This window comes from Bubalus bubalis, chromosome 3, assembly GCF_019923935.1.
Source record: "Bubalus bubalis isolate 160015118507 breed Murrah chromosome 3, NDDB_SH_1, whole genome shotgun sequence".
In the NCBI taxonomy this organism is placed as follows: domain Eukaryota; kingdom Metazoa; phylum Chordata; class Mammalia; order Artiodactyla; family Bovidae; genus Bubalus; species Bubalus bubalis.
In genome coordinates this window covers 50,752,402-50,764,041 of record NC_059159.1, presented here as the reverse complement: position 1 = coordinate 50,764,041, position 11,640 = coordinate 50,752,402, and the positions used below count along the sequence as shown (strand labels likewise).

At 40.0% G+C, this 11,640-nt stretch overlaps 1 protein-coding gene across 1 annotated transcript in view; it reads left to right on the top strand.

The window, feature by feature from the left end:
- The first annotated feature begins 253 nt into the window (after positions 1-253).
- APPBP2 (amyloid beta precursor protein binding protein 2) overlaps positions 254-11,640 on the top strand; it is a 58,911-nt gene continuing 47,524 nt past the window's right edge. The window contains exon 1 of the mRNA XM_006065460.4: positions 254-697. Within this exon, the coding sequence (XP_006065522.2) occupies positions 560-697 (138 nt within the window). The 5' untranslated portion in view covers positions 254-559. The remainder of the gene's footprint in view (positions 698-11,640) is intronic.

The window sequence follows — 11,640 nt, the reverse complement described above, 5'->3', positions numbered from 1 at the left end:
CTCGAAAAGGTCCTGAGAACTCCCGAAGAAGGACTGGCTGAAAGGAGAGATGAAGCTGGAGACTCGGCAGCAGCTGGTAAAAACCTGTCATAACTCGCCCCAGCGAAAAAAAGTTCCCCCTCAACCACCCAGCCCCGGTCCCCATGGAAAAACTCTGTATCCCGTGGGCGGGATCTTTCCTTCCCGAGTCGCCTGCCGCATTCCTGCCCTCCGGTGTGTCGGCGTGCGCTGATGTCATGACGCCGCGCGCGCGCAGTCCTGCCCCTGCAGAGCTCAGCGCTGGGACGGAGCCCGGGGTGCTCGCAGACCCGGAATGTGAGGCCTTGGAGCGGTTGGCCCCGTTTCTCTGGCGAGCTCTCCCCTCCGGGCCTGCGCCCGCCGCCCGCAGCTTAGCCGGGAGGAGTCAGGGCGGCCGCGCCCTTCTGCCGTGTGCCCGCGTGGCCGCCGCCGCCGCCGCCCCTCGGAATCCTCCGGGGCCGCTGAGGAGTTCGCTACGGAGGGAGGCGGGGGCCTTCGGGAGGAGGAGGCGGAGGAGGCGGAGGAGGCGGAGAGAAGGAAGATGGCGGCCGTGGAGCTCGAGTGGATCCCAGAGACTCTCTATAACACCGCCATCTCCGCTGTGGTGGATAACTACATCCGCTCTCGCCGCGACATCCGCTCCTTGCCGGAGAACATCCAGTTCGACGTGTACTACAAGGTACGGGCCGTGGACCCGCTCTTCCCGCCGCAGCCCCTGGGGCCGCACCCCCTTCCACGTCCACGAACCCCCGCGTTTAACCCTTCACCCCTCGTAGTGGGATCGGCGCCCCGAGACCTCTGGGGCGGTGCTGGGCTGTCCGGTGTAGAAACGCTCCATCTGCTATCTTCTGTGTCTCCAACTCTCGGGCCTTGATGGATGGGATACCTCTTCGCAGTGAGACTTTCCCCCCCTCGGCTTTTGGTGTTCCCTCGTACCTCGGGGCCCCTTTGGGGTAGGCCTCTTTTGCGTGGACTTCCTCTATTGCGCCCTTGTCCCCCTCAGCCCTTGCCTTCCAGCCTGTGACTTCTGGAATATTTTCTGCCCTCTCTTCCCCAATTAAGTGTCAGCATCAGCTGGACTTTTGTTTTGGTCTTTCCCCCTCCTTTCTGCCTTCTCCTCTCGCCTCCCTCCTTTGCAAGTATTTTTCTTTTCTTGCTTCGTGTCACCTTTCTCGTCGGTCATTGGGAGGAAGTTGGGGAATTATTGGAAGTAATGGTGTGCCTTATTCGCGTATCCTTTGAAGCTGTGGTTTTTGTTTATATTGATCTTTGCGGTTGAATAGGCGGTTTTATTAATACGGGAATGGTGATAAACTACCTGAAAGGAAGAAAGTCTTTCTTTTTTTAAAAAACAAAAAACACTTGAGAATTTAAATCATGTTCCTGTAGTTGAAAGTTGTAATCTTGCAGCATTCCTAAATCGCTCCCCCTCAAAAATCTGAACAAAAAGCCTCCAAGTTCAGTCTCCAAGGAGGTTCAAGGGTAAGTATCTTTAGACGTGGACAGTCTTGCAGTGTTTAGAGAGGGAGGAGAACTTTATGGACTCGGAGCCTCCCTTTTCCTCTCCCCCCACATTTGAATGTGAACAGTGGCCTTATTATTCAGTCCTCTTTGCCTTGAATCGGCGTGGATATCTCTTCTCCAGTAGCCACCCACGCAGAATTTGACCAGAAGTAAAAGTATGATTTATTTTTTAGATCTAAACACTTCCTCTTGATTTGTAAGTTGGCTGGAACATTGTAAACTAAGATTTAACAGATGTATATGTTCTTACATATATATGGTGTTTTATGGCAGTTGTTTCACTGGGAAGGTTGCCCGCTTTCTCCACCCCAGAATATTTTTTCAGATAGCTGCTGACTTGCTACATTCTATCTACTAAATACAGCTGCTTTACACCAGTTTAACAATTTTTACCCCCTAGATATTTGGAGAATATTCATTTTGGTCATTTATATTATTATTTGGGGGTTAAGGAAAAATCTCCCTTTATTCCAGATCCCTTTGATACATTGATTTGCTTTTGTGTGTGTCTAAGGAAGTTTTGTGTGTTTACAATGTATTCCTCGCAGGAAGGATGAGTTAAGAGTTCTTTCGCAGCCTGGGAAACTGTAACTTTGTGTGTATGCTAACTGTATCCATTTTATTAAATCCTATGTTGTAACCTTTTACACTTTTTAGAGAAAATCATTGGAAATTTAATCAAAGTACATTCAGTGGTTGAATTTCTTCAAAGTACTTGGATATCTTTCTAGTAACTTTCATTTCTAATTGAAGCTTTTCATTTGAGCATTATTAATAGTGAATGAACAGATGGTGCTTGTGGCCACATTTTGTGTTTCATATAGTCCACAGAGTTTTAATATGGCGTCTTTTGGGTACACTTTTTATTCCTTAATAGTTGTCTGCCTGTTGGGAATGTGGAAAGGAAGGTACTTAACATATGCCTGAAACTGTAAGTGCTCTTACACAGTTATTTTAAGCCTCACAATTAAACTAAATTAGGGTATTAACTTGTTTTATAGGTGAGAAAGTGAAGTAATTTAGTCAGGGTCTCATATCCAGTATGGAGAAAGCAGTGGCACCCCACTCCAGTACTCTTGCCTGGAAAATCCCATGGACGGAGGAGCCTGGTGGGCTGCAGTCCATGGGGTCGCTATGAGTGGGACACAACTGAGCAACTTCACTTTCACTTTTCACTTTCATGCATTGGAGAAGGAAATGGCAACCCACTCCAGTGTTTTTGCCTGGAGAATCCCAGAGATGGGGGAGCCTGGTGGGCTGCCGTCTATGGGGTTGCACAGAGTCCGACACGACTGAAGCGACTTAGCAGCAGCAGCATACCCAGTATTCTCTTTACCTTGCTTTCTTGCTTACTGTTGACTGTTTCCAGTTTTCTCCAGTTTATAGTTTCCAAGGAGAACCCATAATCAGATCCCTCCAGTTGCCCCAACTTCCATCAATAGGCATAGTCACAGACAAAATTATAGTGTTTGTGCATCAAAAATTCCCCCATCCTGATTCACTGTAGTTCACTGTCACTCGATTAGTGTTTGTCAGTAGCTTCAGGTGCAGCTTTAGAAAATGGGGTTATGGAATAAATAGGAGACGAAGAAGCAGGGGTGCTGACTGCTCCTAAGAAGGAAAGGGAGAGAGAGGGATGATCTGTAGAAGGGTAAAATGTGAAAGTTGTTGTTGTTAAAGTTTAAGGATGGGAGATGTTAAAATATACTTCTTGTCTGAATGACAGACATCAAAACAGAATGAGAGGTTGAATATACAAGTGAGGCAGGAAATAAGTTATGGAGCAGAGACCCTGAATAGAGACGTTAATTGAATGAGCTTTGCCCCTTCTTTCACCATCCATAAATTAAGGTACCAGTCTTACATTGGAGTTGGGGAATACTTCTTCTTCCTCTAAGATCAGATGGAAAGAGGTAAAGACATGAAGTATAAACATAAGTAAGATTGCGAAGAATGGTTGTAAGGAATTAGGATAAGATCGCTTGCTGGCAGTAAGGGACAGGAGTGGCAGCTTTTATGTAGAAAGGCTAAACAGAAGTTGGAATGGCTGCTAAGGTGATAGAAAGGGACGCTCACTAAAAATATGTTTTTTAAAACATTGACAGAAGATATAGATGGTTCAATAAAACAGTACTGAATAATGTCTCTGACTCAGATCGATGTTTCGCTAAGGGCACTCAACGATTTGGGAACAGAAGTAGATAAAGCGAATAGAAAGAATTGTGAAATTATATACCAAGTGAAAGCAAATAGAGTGAAGGGCTGGGTTCCTCAAAGATGAAGTTTGTAATCTTTTTATTGTAACTGCTGAATGGTCTGTTTTGTATCCTGTTCCAGTGACAGAATTTGCCATAGAGTTAACTTTTGACCAGGTGAAGTGTGTCAGTAATGTGTTTTATTTTTTGTTTTCAGTCTTTAACTTAGTAATTTGGGGGTTTTAAAAATTATTATTGTAAGTCTTCTGCTAAAAAACATATGAATGAATTCCTGATTTAGTATTAGAATTGTATTTTTTCTTCATTTTTTTGTGTTTATTTCTATTCTTAGTTATCGTCACTCTCAACTAATATTCTCATAATCTTTTTAAATTGGCTGGTAACAAATTGCAAAAAAATTTCTTGCAACATATTTGACAACCAATGAGTTAATGTTTTTTCACATTAGAAAGCTCTTAGGATTAATAAATTGAGAACAGGAAATTCTCTGGTGATCCATTAGTTGGGATTCTGCACTTTCACAGTCAAGGACCGAGGTTTGATCCCTGGTTGGGGAATCGCCAAGTCCTATGGTGTGGCCAAAGATAAATAAATAAATAGCAAAAACTTTAGTGGGAGTGGGGCATAAAAGAACATACAGCAGCCACACCCTGTATATGGATGGAAAGGTAATAATGTTATAAATTTGTCAGCTCATGTCAGTTTAAGCTTTGAATTTATTGCAAGTTGAATCAGAATCTCAGGATTTTACTAGATATAGGAAACTTACTAAATATGATGCTTACATGGAGGAATTAATTACCTGAGAATAAATGAGCCAAGGAAAAAGTTAAATGTACAACATTTAGGATAGTCAAGTATATTAGAAGACCATATATATTTTAAAACAATATAGTATTGGCAAAAGAAGAGCAAAGAAGGAAATTGATTTCTAGGACATAGTAGACAGTCTACGTGGAAGCTAAAGCATATATAAGAATTTGTTTATATACTAAAGTTATAGGGCAATGCTGTATTTAAACAGTTGGGAGGAAGTTGGTTATCTGGAGGGAGTGTTGGGTCTCTACTTAACACTTTACACCAAAATGAATTCCAAGCAAATTAAAGATTTAAATATGGCAAATGATATCTTAAAAGCACCAAAATAAATTACTGGGTCAGTATCTTACAGTGGGGATGACTGAAATTCTTCTTTAAAGAAATTATTTTTAAAATAATTTACAAATTTAAAAAGTGTCAAATGTTACAAAAATGAGTAATGTAGAATGTGAAGTCCTCTGTTATTCATCTTGCCAACACTGTGATACTGTCCTGGCTTAGCGAAGGCTTCTCTAAGCATGAAACCAAAACCCAGGATGAAAAAAAGAACTGGATTCTGTTGAATACATTAAAAATTAGGGGGGAAATTGAAAGCACATTTTTTTAAAAAGACTATGCAAATGAGCATAGAGACAGCATATTAAAAAGCAGAGACATTACTTTGCCAACAAAGGTCCTAGAGTCAAAGCTATGGGTTTTCAAATAGTTGTGTTTAGATGTGAGAGTTGGACTATAAAGAAAGCTGAGCGCCGAAGAATTGATGCTTTTGAACTGTGGTGTTGGAGAAGACTCTTGAGAGTCCCTTGGACTGCAGGGAGATCCAACCAGTCCATCCTAATGGAGATCAGTCCTGAATGTTTATTGGAAGGACTCATGTTGAAGCTGAAACTGCAATACTTCAGCCACCTGATGCGGAGAGCTGACTCATTTGAAAAGACCCTGATGCTGGGAAAGATTGAAGGCTGGAGGAGAAGGGGACGACAGAGGATGAGATGGTTGGATGGCATCACCGACTCAAAGGACATGAGTTTGAGCAAGGTCCAGTAGTTGGTCATGGACAGGGAGGCCTGGCGTATTGCAGTCCATGGGGTCGCAAAGAGTCAGACATTGGGCAACTGAACTGAACTGAATTGATGCAAATGACATTTGTCAGGTAAGAGATGAATTTCCTAATACAGAAAGATCTGATGTTCATCAGTATATAAAGTACAACCAACTGATTTCCAGAAGACCTGAAGAGCTAGCTCACAGAACACGAAAATATGAATGGCTAATAAACATCAAATGAAATGCAAATTAAAGTGCAATGTCAAGCCAAGCCAATCATGAAGAAGAAATCTGGAGAACTTACACCGTCCAATATGGAGCTGTAACAGATAGGATAATACGGGATTGCCATATAAATAGACAAATAGCCCAGTGGAAGAGTTCAGTCCAGTAACAGACTGACACCTGTACTGTCACCTGGTTTATGACAAAGGTGACATAGTGGTACAGTGGGGAAAGGAAGACCAAATAAATAGTGCTGGTCCATTGGATATCCATGTAGAGGGAGAAAGATCATGATCTTATACACAATTACCATTTTCGGTGGATTGCTGATCTAAATGTGGAAAACGGTGTTTTAGGAAAAAGTTTTCACTGTGTCAGCAAAAATATATTAAATAGGATACAAAAAATGAGCTAAATGTAATTTGGTATATTGGCCTATTTTAAGATTAAGAACATCTGTTTATTAAAAGATACCATTAAAAGAGTGCAAAGCAAAGCCACAGAGTTGCAGCACATATTATCTCATAAAAGATTCATCCTGCATCTAAAAGACTAGAAATAAACAAGAAATAGCTAATTTTTTTAAAATGAGAAAATAATTTCAATAGACATCCAAAAAGAGGACATTCAAAGGTCCAGTGAAACATTTTGGAAAGATGCTCAACCTCATTTTGTCTTCAGGGAAATTGCTATTCTACTATACTCTCTTCAGAATGACTAAATGAAAAAGAAGTGTTGGTAAGGATATGGAGCAATCAGAACTCTCATAAACTGTTAGTGGAAGTGTTAATTGATATACCATTTTGGAAAACTCACATTATCTGCTATAAAGTGTGTGTGTGTGTATACACACACCGTATAACCCAGTAATTCCTCCTCAAGATTATAACAGTAATGTTCATAGCAACACTGTTCATAATAACCAAAAAAATGGAAACTATCCCAATAGCCATCAGTAGGAGAGTTATAAATTGTGAAATAGTCATGTAGAGGAATATTTTACAGTGAAAATGAATGAATTGCAGTTGCGAAACCATATGGATATATCTCACAGGTGACATTAAGTGAAAGAGATCAGCAAAGGAGTATATACCAGAGGCTCCCAAACTTTCTCCCTTCACAGCACCTTTAGGTTAAAAGAAATACCTGACAGCTCTGTTAGTTAAGTAGTTAGATATAAAAAACTGAATAATGCTTAGGTCCTAACAACACAAGAACCATTAAAAAAAAATGAATAAACAGAAATTGAAAGAGTATTTTACTCCATTCTTAAATAAGCATGATTACTTACTACTGAAATGTGTGTATGTGTCAGACACTGTACAACTTCTCAGATCTTGAAATTGAATTGGAAACTACCATTCTTATTTTCTGTTATGTGAGTTTTGCACGTTCCTTTTATCATAACAACCACTGAAAATGCTGCTTCACAAAGATAAGATGTCATTGAAAGGAATATAGCAGTCTAGTATTTGGCATGGTTTAATATAAATGTTGAATATTGTACCTTTCAAATTTAAAATATCTTACAGTGCCCCAGGACATTTTGGTGCAGCTTGGAAAATGTGGATATATAATGTGTGATTCCATTTACATAAGGTTCAAAAACAGGCTTAAAAAATTAAAAGTGTTTTAAGTCTGGAGAGGCTGCCCTTGGCGGATAGTGACAGAGCAGGGCACCAAGGGAGATGTCTGGGATTCTGGTGGTGCTCGGTTTCGTTAATGGCATCTGCATGTTGGTATCTGGGCATGTTCACTTTGTGAAAATTTATTGAACTTTGCATTCTTTTATTTTTCTTTTTAAAATTATGTATTTTTTATTGAAGTATAATTGATGTACAATATTATATATGTTACAGATATACAATATAGTGATTCACAATTTTCAAAGGTTATACTCCATTTATATTATTGTAAAATATTGGCTGTGTTCCCTGTGTTGTACAGTATGTTCCTGTAGCTTATTTTATACGTAATAGTTTGTACTTCTTAGAGCTTTACATTTTAAATATAAGTTGTGCACTCATCTGTGTATATGTCATATTTCAGTAAAAAGGTTTAAAAATTACCATTCCTCTTCACTTGCCAGATTAGCATGGTTTAATGATTCAAATAACTCTTATCCTTTAATCTACAATACCATGAAATTTTCCTGTAGGAATGCTTGTTGACTGTACAGGAAATTCTGTTCAGGAATGTTAAGTACAGTATTGTTTATGGTGGCAAAAATTGAAAACAACTGTTTGCTCATCAATCAGGAATGGAATATTGTACATCATTTAGAAAGAATGAGAATGCTGGATATATTGGTGTAAAGAGTACACGGGGAGAATAAAAGCTTGTCACAAAGTTGTATGAATAACAATCATGTTTGTTGTTTTTAAATGAGCGAATATATGTGTACATTTGAGTACATGTTGAAAAAAAACCTAGAGGAGCACAAAATTTCATTAATATTTGTTCAAGGGAAAGAATTGTAGTTGTTTTTAACTTTGTACATATATTCTCTGTATATTTTTATACTAGAATTTTTATGATTTATTTTATTGTATAAAATAAGTAAAATTGAATTTTTAAGAACAACCTATCTGTCACATGAAGTTGTACTAAGAGGGGAATAGCCTAAAAGCTGATACTCTAAAATATTAGTGTGACTAAGAAGTCAGATGGCACAGCAAAGAATCTGCCTGCAATGCAGGAGACCTGGGTTTGATCCTTGGGTCTTCTGTTTTCAGGGGTTTCCTTGATGGCTCAGGTGGTAAAGAATCTGCCTGCAATGTGGGAGACCCAGGTTCAAGCCCTGGGTCAGGAAGATCCCCTGGAGAGGGGAATGGCAACCCACTCCACTATTCTTGCCTTGAGAATTCCATGGACAGAGATGCCTAGTGGGCTGCAGTCCATGGGTTCGCAAAGAGTCGGACTCGACTGAACGACTAAACACTTTTACTTTCACATAAGTAGGTCAAGGTGATTGGTTTAAAAGAAAAATAAGTCAACTAATTAAGTAGTTAATTGGCCACATTAATTCACTAGTTAGCCACATCAAGAAATGTGAGAGAAAGCTTACATTCTCAAAACTAGGAATGAGAAAGTAAAAATAACCATGGATACAATGGAAAGGGGGAAAATAGTCTTTTAAGTTGTAGCATCATTCGCTTTAGATGTAGCATAGCTTGTATGCATGCATGCTAAGTTGCTTCAGTTGTGTCTGATTCTGTGCAACCCTGTGGACTGTAGCCCATCAGGGTCCTCTGTCCATTGGATTCTCCAGGCAAGAATGCTGGAGTGGGTTGCCATTTCCTCTTACAGAGGATCTTTCCGACTAGGAAAGTACAAATAACCAAAGAGAAGTTGATAGACTAAAACCATAAAAGAAGTTAAATTATATTTTCCCCTTTGTCCACGTGCCTCCACAGCAGACGAAACTCCCACATTATTAAACTATCTTGGGTATAGTCAAAGAATAGTTGATACTATTGATACTTTTTTAAAGATTTATTTTTGTCTGTACTGAGTCTTCATTGCTGATTGTAGGACTTCTCTAGTTGTAGTGAGCGGGGGCTCCTCTGTTTTCAGCAAAGAGGTCAAAGAGCTTCTTACTGCGGTGGCTTCTCTTGTTGCAGAGCACTGGCTCTAGGGTGCTTATGTCTGCATGTGAGCGAAGTTGCTTCAGTTGTGCCTGACTCTGTGTGACCTATGAACTGGAGTCTGTCAGGCTCCTCTGTCCATGGAATTCTCCAGGCAAGAATACTGGAATGGGTTGCCATGCCCTCCTCTGAGGGATCTTTCCGATCCAGAGATCGAACCAGAGTATCCTGCATCTCCTGTATTGGCATGCAGTTTCTTTACCACCGAGCCACCAGGGGAGCCCTGGTTTTCTTTTTTATAAGTTCCTTTCTATGTTTTCTAATTTAAAAAAAAAAAAAAAAAAAAAAAAAAGGGCATCTCTGCTGGAATCAAAGGAAACAATATTTGTTTCTATTTTTTGCCTACATGGCATATGGGATCTCAGTTCCCTTAGTTCCCTGATCAGGGATTAAAGGGAGGAGTCTTAACCACTGAATCACCACAGAAGTCCCCAAAACAAATGTTTTAAAGTTGGCTATCTAGAATACAGAATGAGGTTTTTTGTTTTTAAGGTTTTTTCCCCTAATTTTTAAAAAATTGCAGTGTAGTTAATTTACAGTGTTTCAAGTACAGGGAATGACATCTCATATAGAGACAGATGTTTTCTTATAGCCATGGACTGTAGCCTGCCAGGCTGCTCTGTCCATGGGATTCTCCAGGCAAGAATACTGGAGTGGGTTGCCATTTCCTCCTCCAGTGGATCTTCCCGACCCAGGGATCGAACCTGGGTCTCCCACATTGCAGGCAGATTCCTTACCATCTGAACTACCAGGGAAGCCCCTCTTAAAACCATACTGTCTTCTTTCTACTGCCTCATGGATACACTCCTGATTTTCACCAAGGTTGGTAGTGATGCTTTAAGAAGAGAAGTCAAGAAACTTCTTACCTACATACAGAGATCCCTGATACCTATTTGGTTATATATGACTGGTTATCATTGTTGGCTAGATTTTTCATCTAACTAGACTTTTGGGGCTTTCCTCATATCAGTTGGTAGAGAATCTACCTGCAATGCAGGAGACCCTGGTTCAATTCCTGGGTTGGAGAGATCCACTGGAGAAGGGATAGGCTACCTACTCCAGGATTCTTGGACTTCTCTTGTGGCTCAGCTGGTAAAGAATCCGCCTCCAATGCAGGAGACCTGGGTTCAATCCATGGGTTGGGAAGATCCACTGGAGAAGGGAAAGGCTACTCCAGTATTCTGGCCTGGAGATTCCACGGTCTGTATATTCCATGGGGTCCCAAAGAGTTGGATATGACTGAGCGTGTCACTTTCAGTTTCAGACTTTTGTTTTGACTTTCCATTTGTATCATGATAGCATCTTCCACCGTTAACACAATCATGTTATCTTGAAAATGTTCCATTGACCCACCAAATGAGAGAATTAGAGAATATGGGTTCTAGAAGTAAGTTCATTCTTGTAATGATTGGGGAAAAAACTCTTTAATTTCTCTTTTAATGGATGGTGAATCTAGTATCATATATGTGGACAGTATATTTAAAGTTAGGAAAGGGTTACATTCCCATTTGAGGGTTAACTATTCCTTGTACTTTAAATAATGTGAATATGTCTACTTAGCTCACTTATCAGTAAACAGAGCACTTTGCCCTGCAAGATGCAAATAATCATATGTTGGTCAGTTGTATATATATATTTTTTAAGTATAATGGAACCAATGAGTGTGGAGCAGCTGAGAAATTAAAATGTTATAAAAAGCAATAATAAATTTGTTTGCTTGGCTGCATCAGGTCTTAGTGGCAGCACGTGGGATTTTCTTTGTATCCTGTGCAATCTTTCGTTGAGCTTCACGGACGCAATGGCTGTAGCTCATGGACTTAGTTGCTCTGAGGCGTGTGGGATCTTAGTTCCCTGACTGGGAATCGAACCCACCTCATCTGTATTGTAAGGTGGATTCTTAACCCCTGGACCACCAGGGAAATCCCATAAGAAGTAAGAAATTTAAATGTTGGTTTACCTCCAGAAGAAAGCATTTCTTTTTTAATTAAATGTGCATTATATTAAGATACTTCTATAGTACTTGCTTTAATCCATGAATGTATAATCTGAGATCACAGTGCACTCAAGCAACAGGTAAAGGACATTACATGTAATATACAGTGTAATATGAAAATAGAATAAAGAAATTTAAATTATATTCCAAA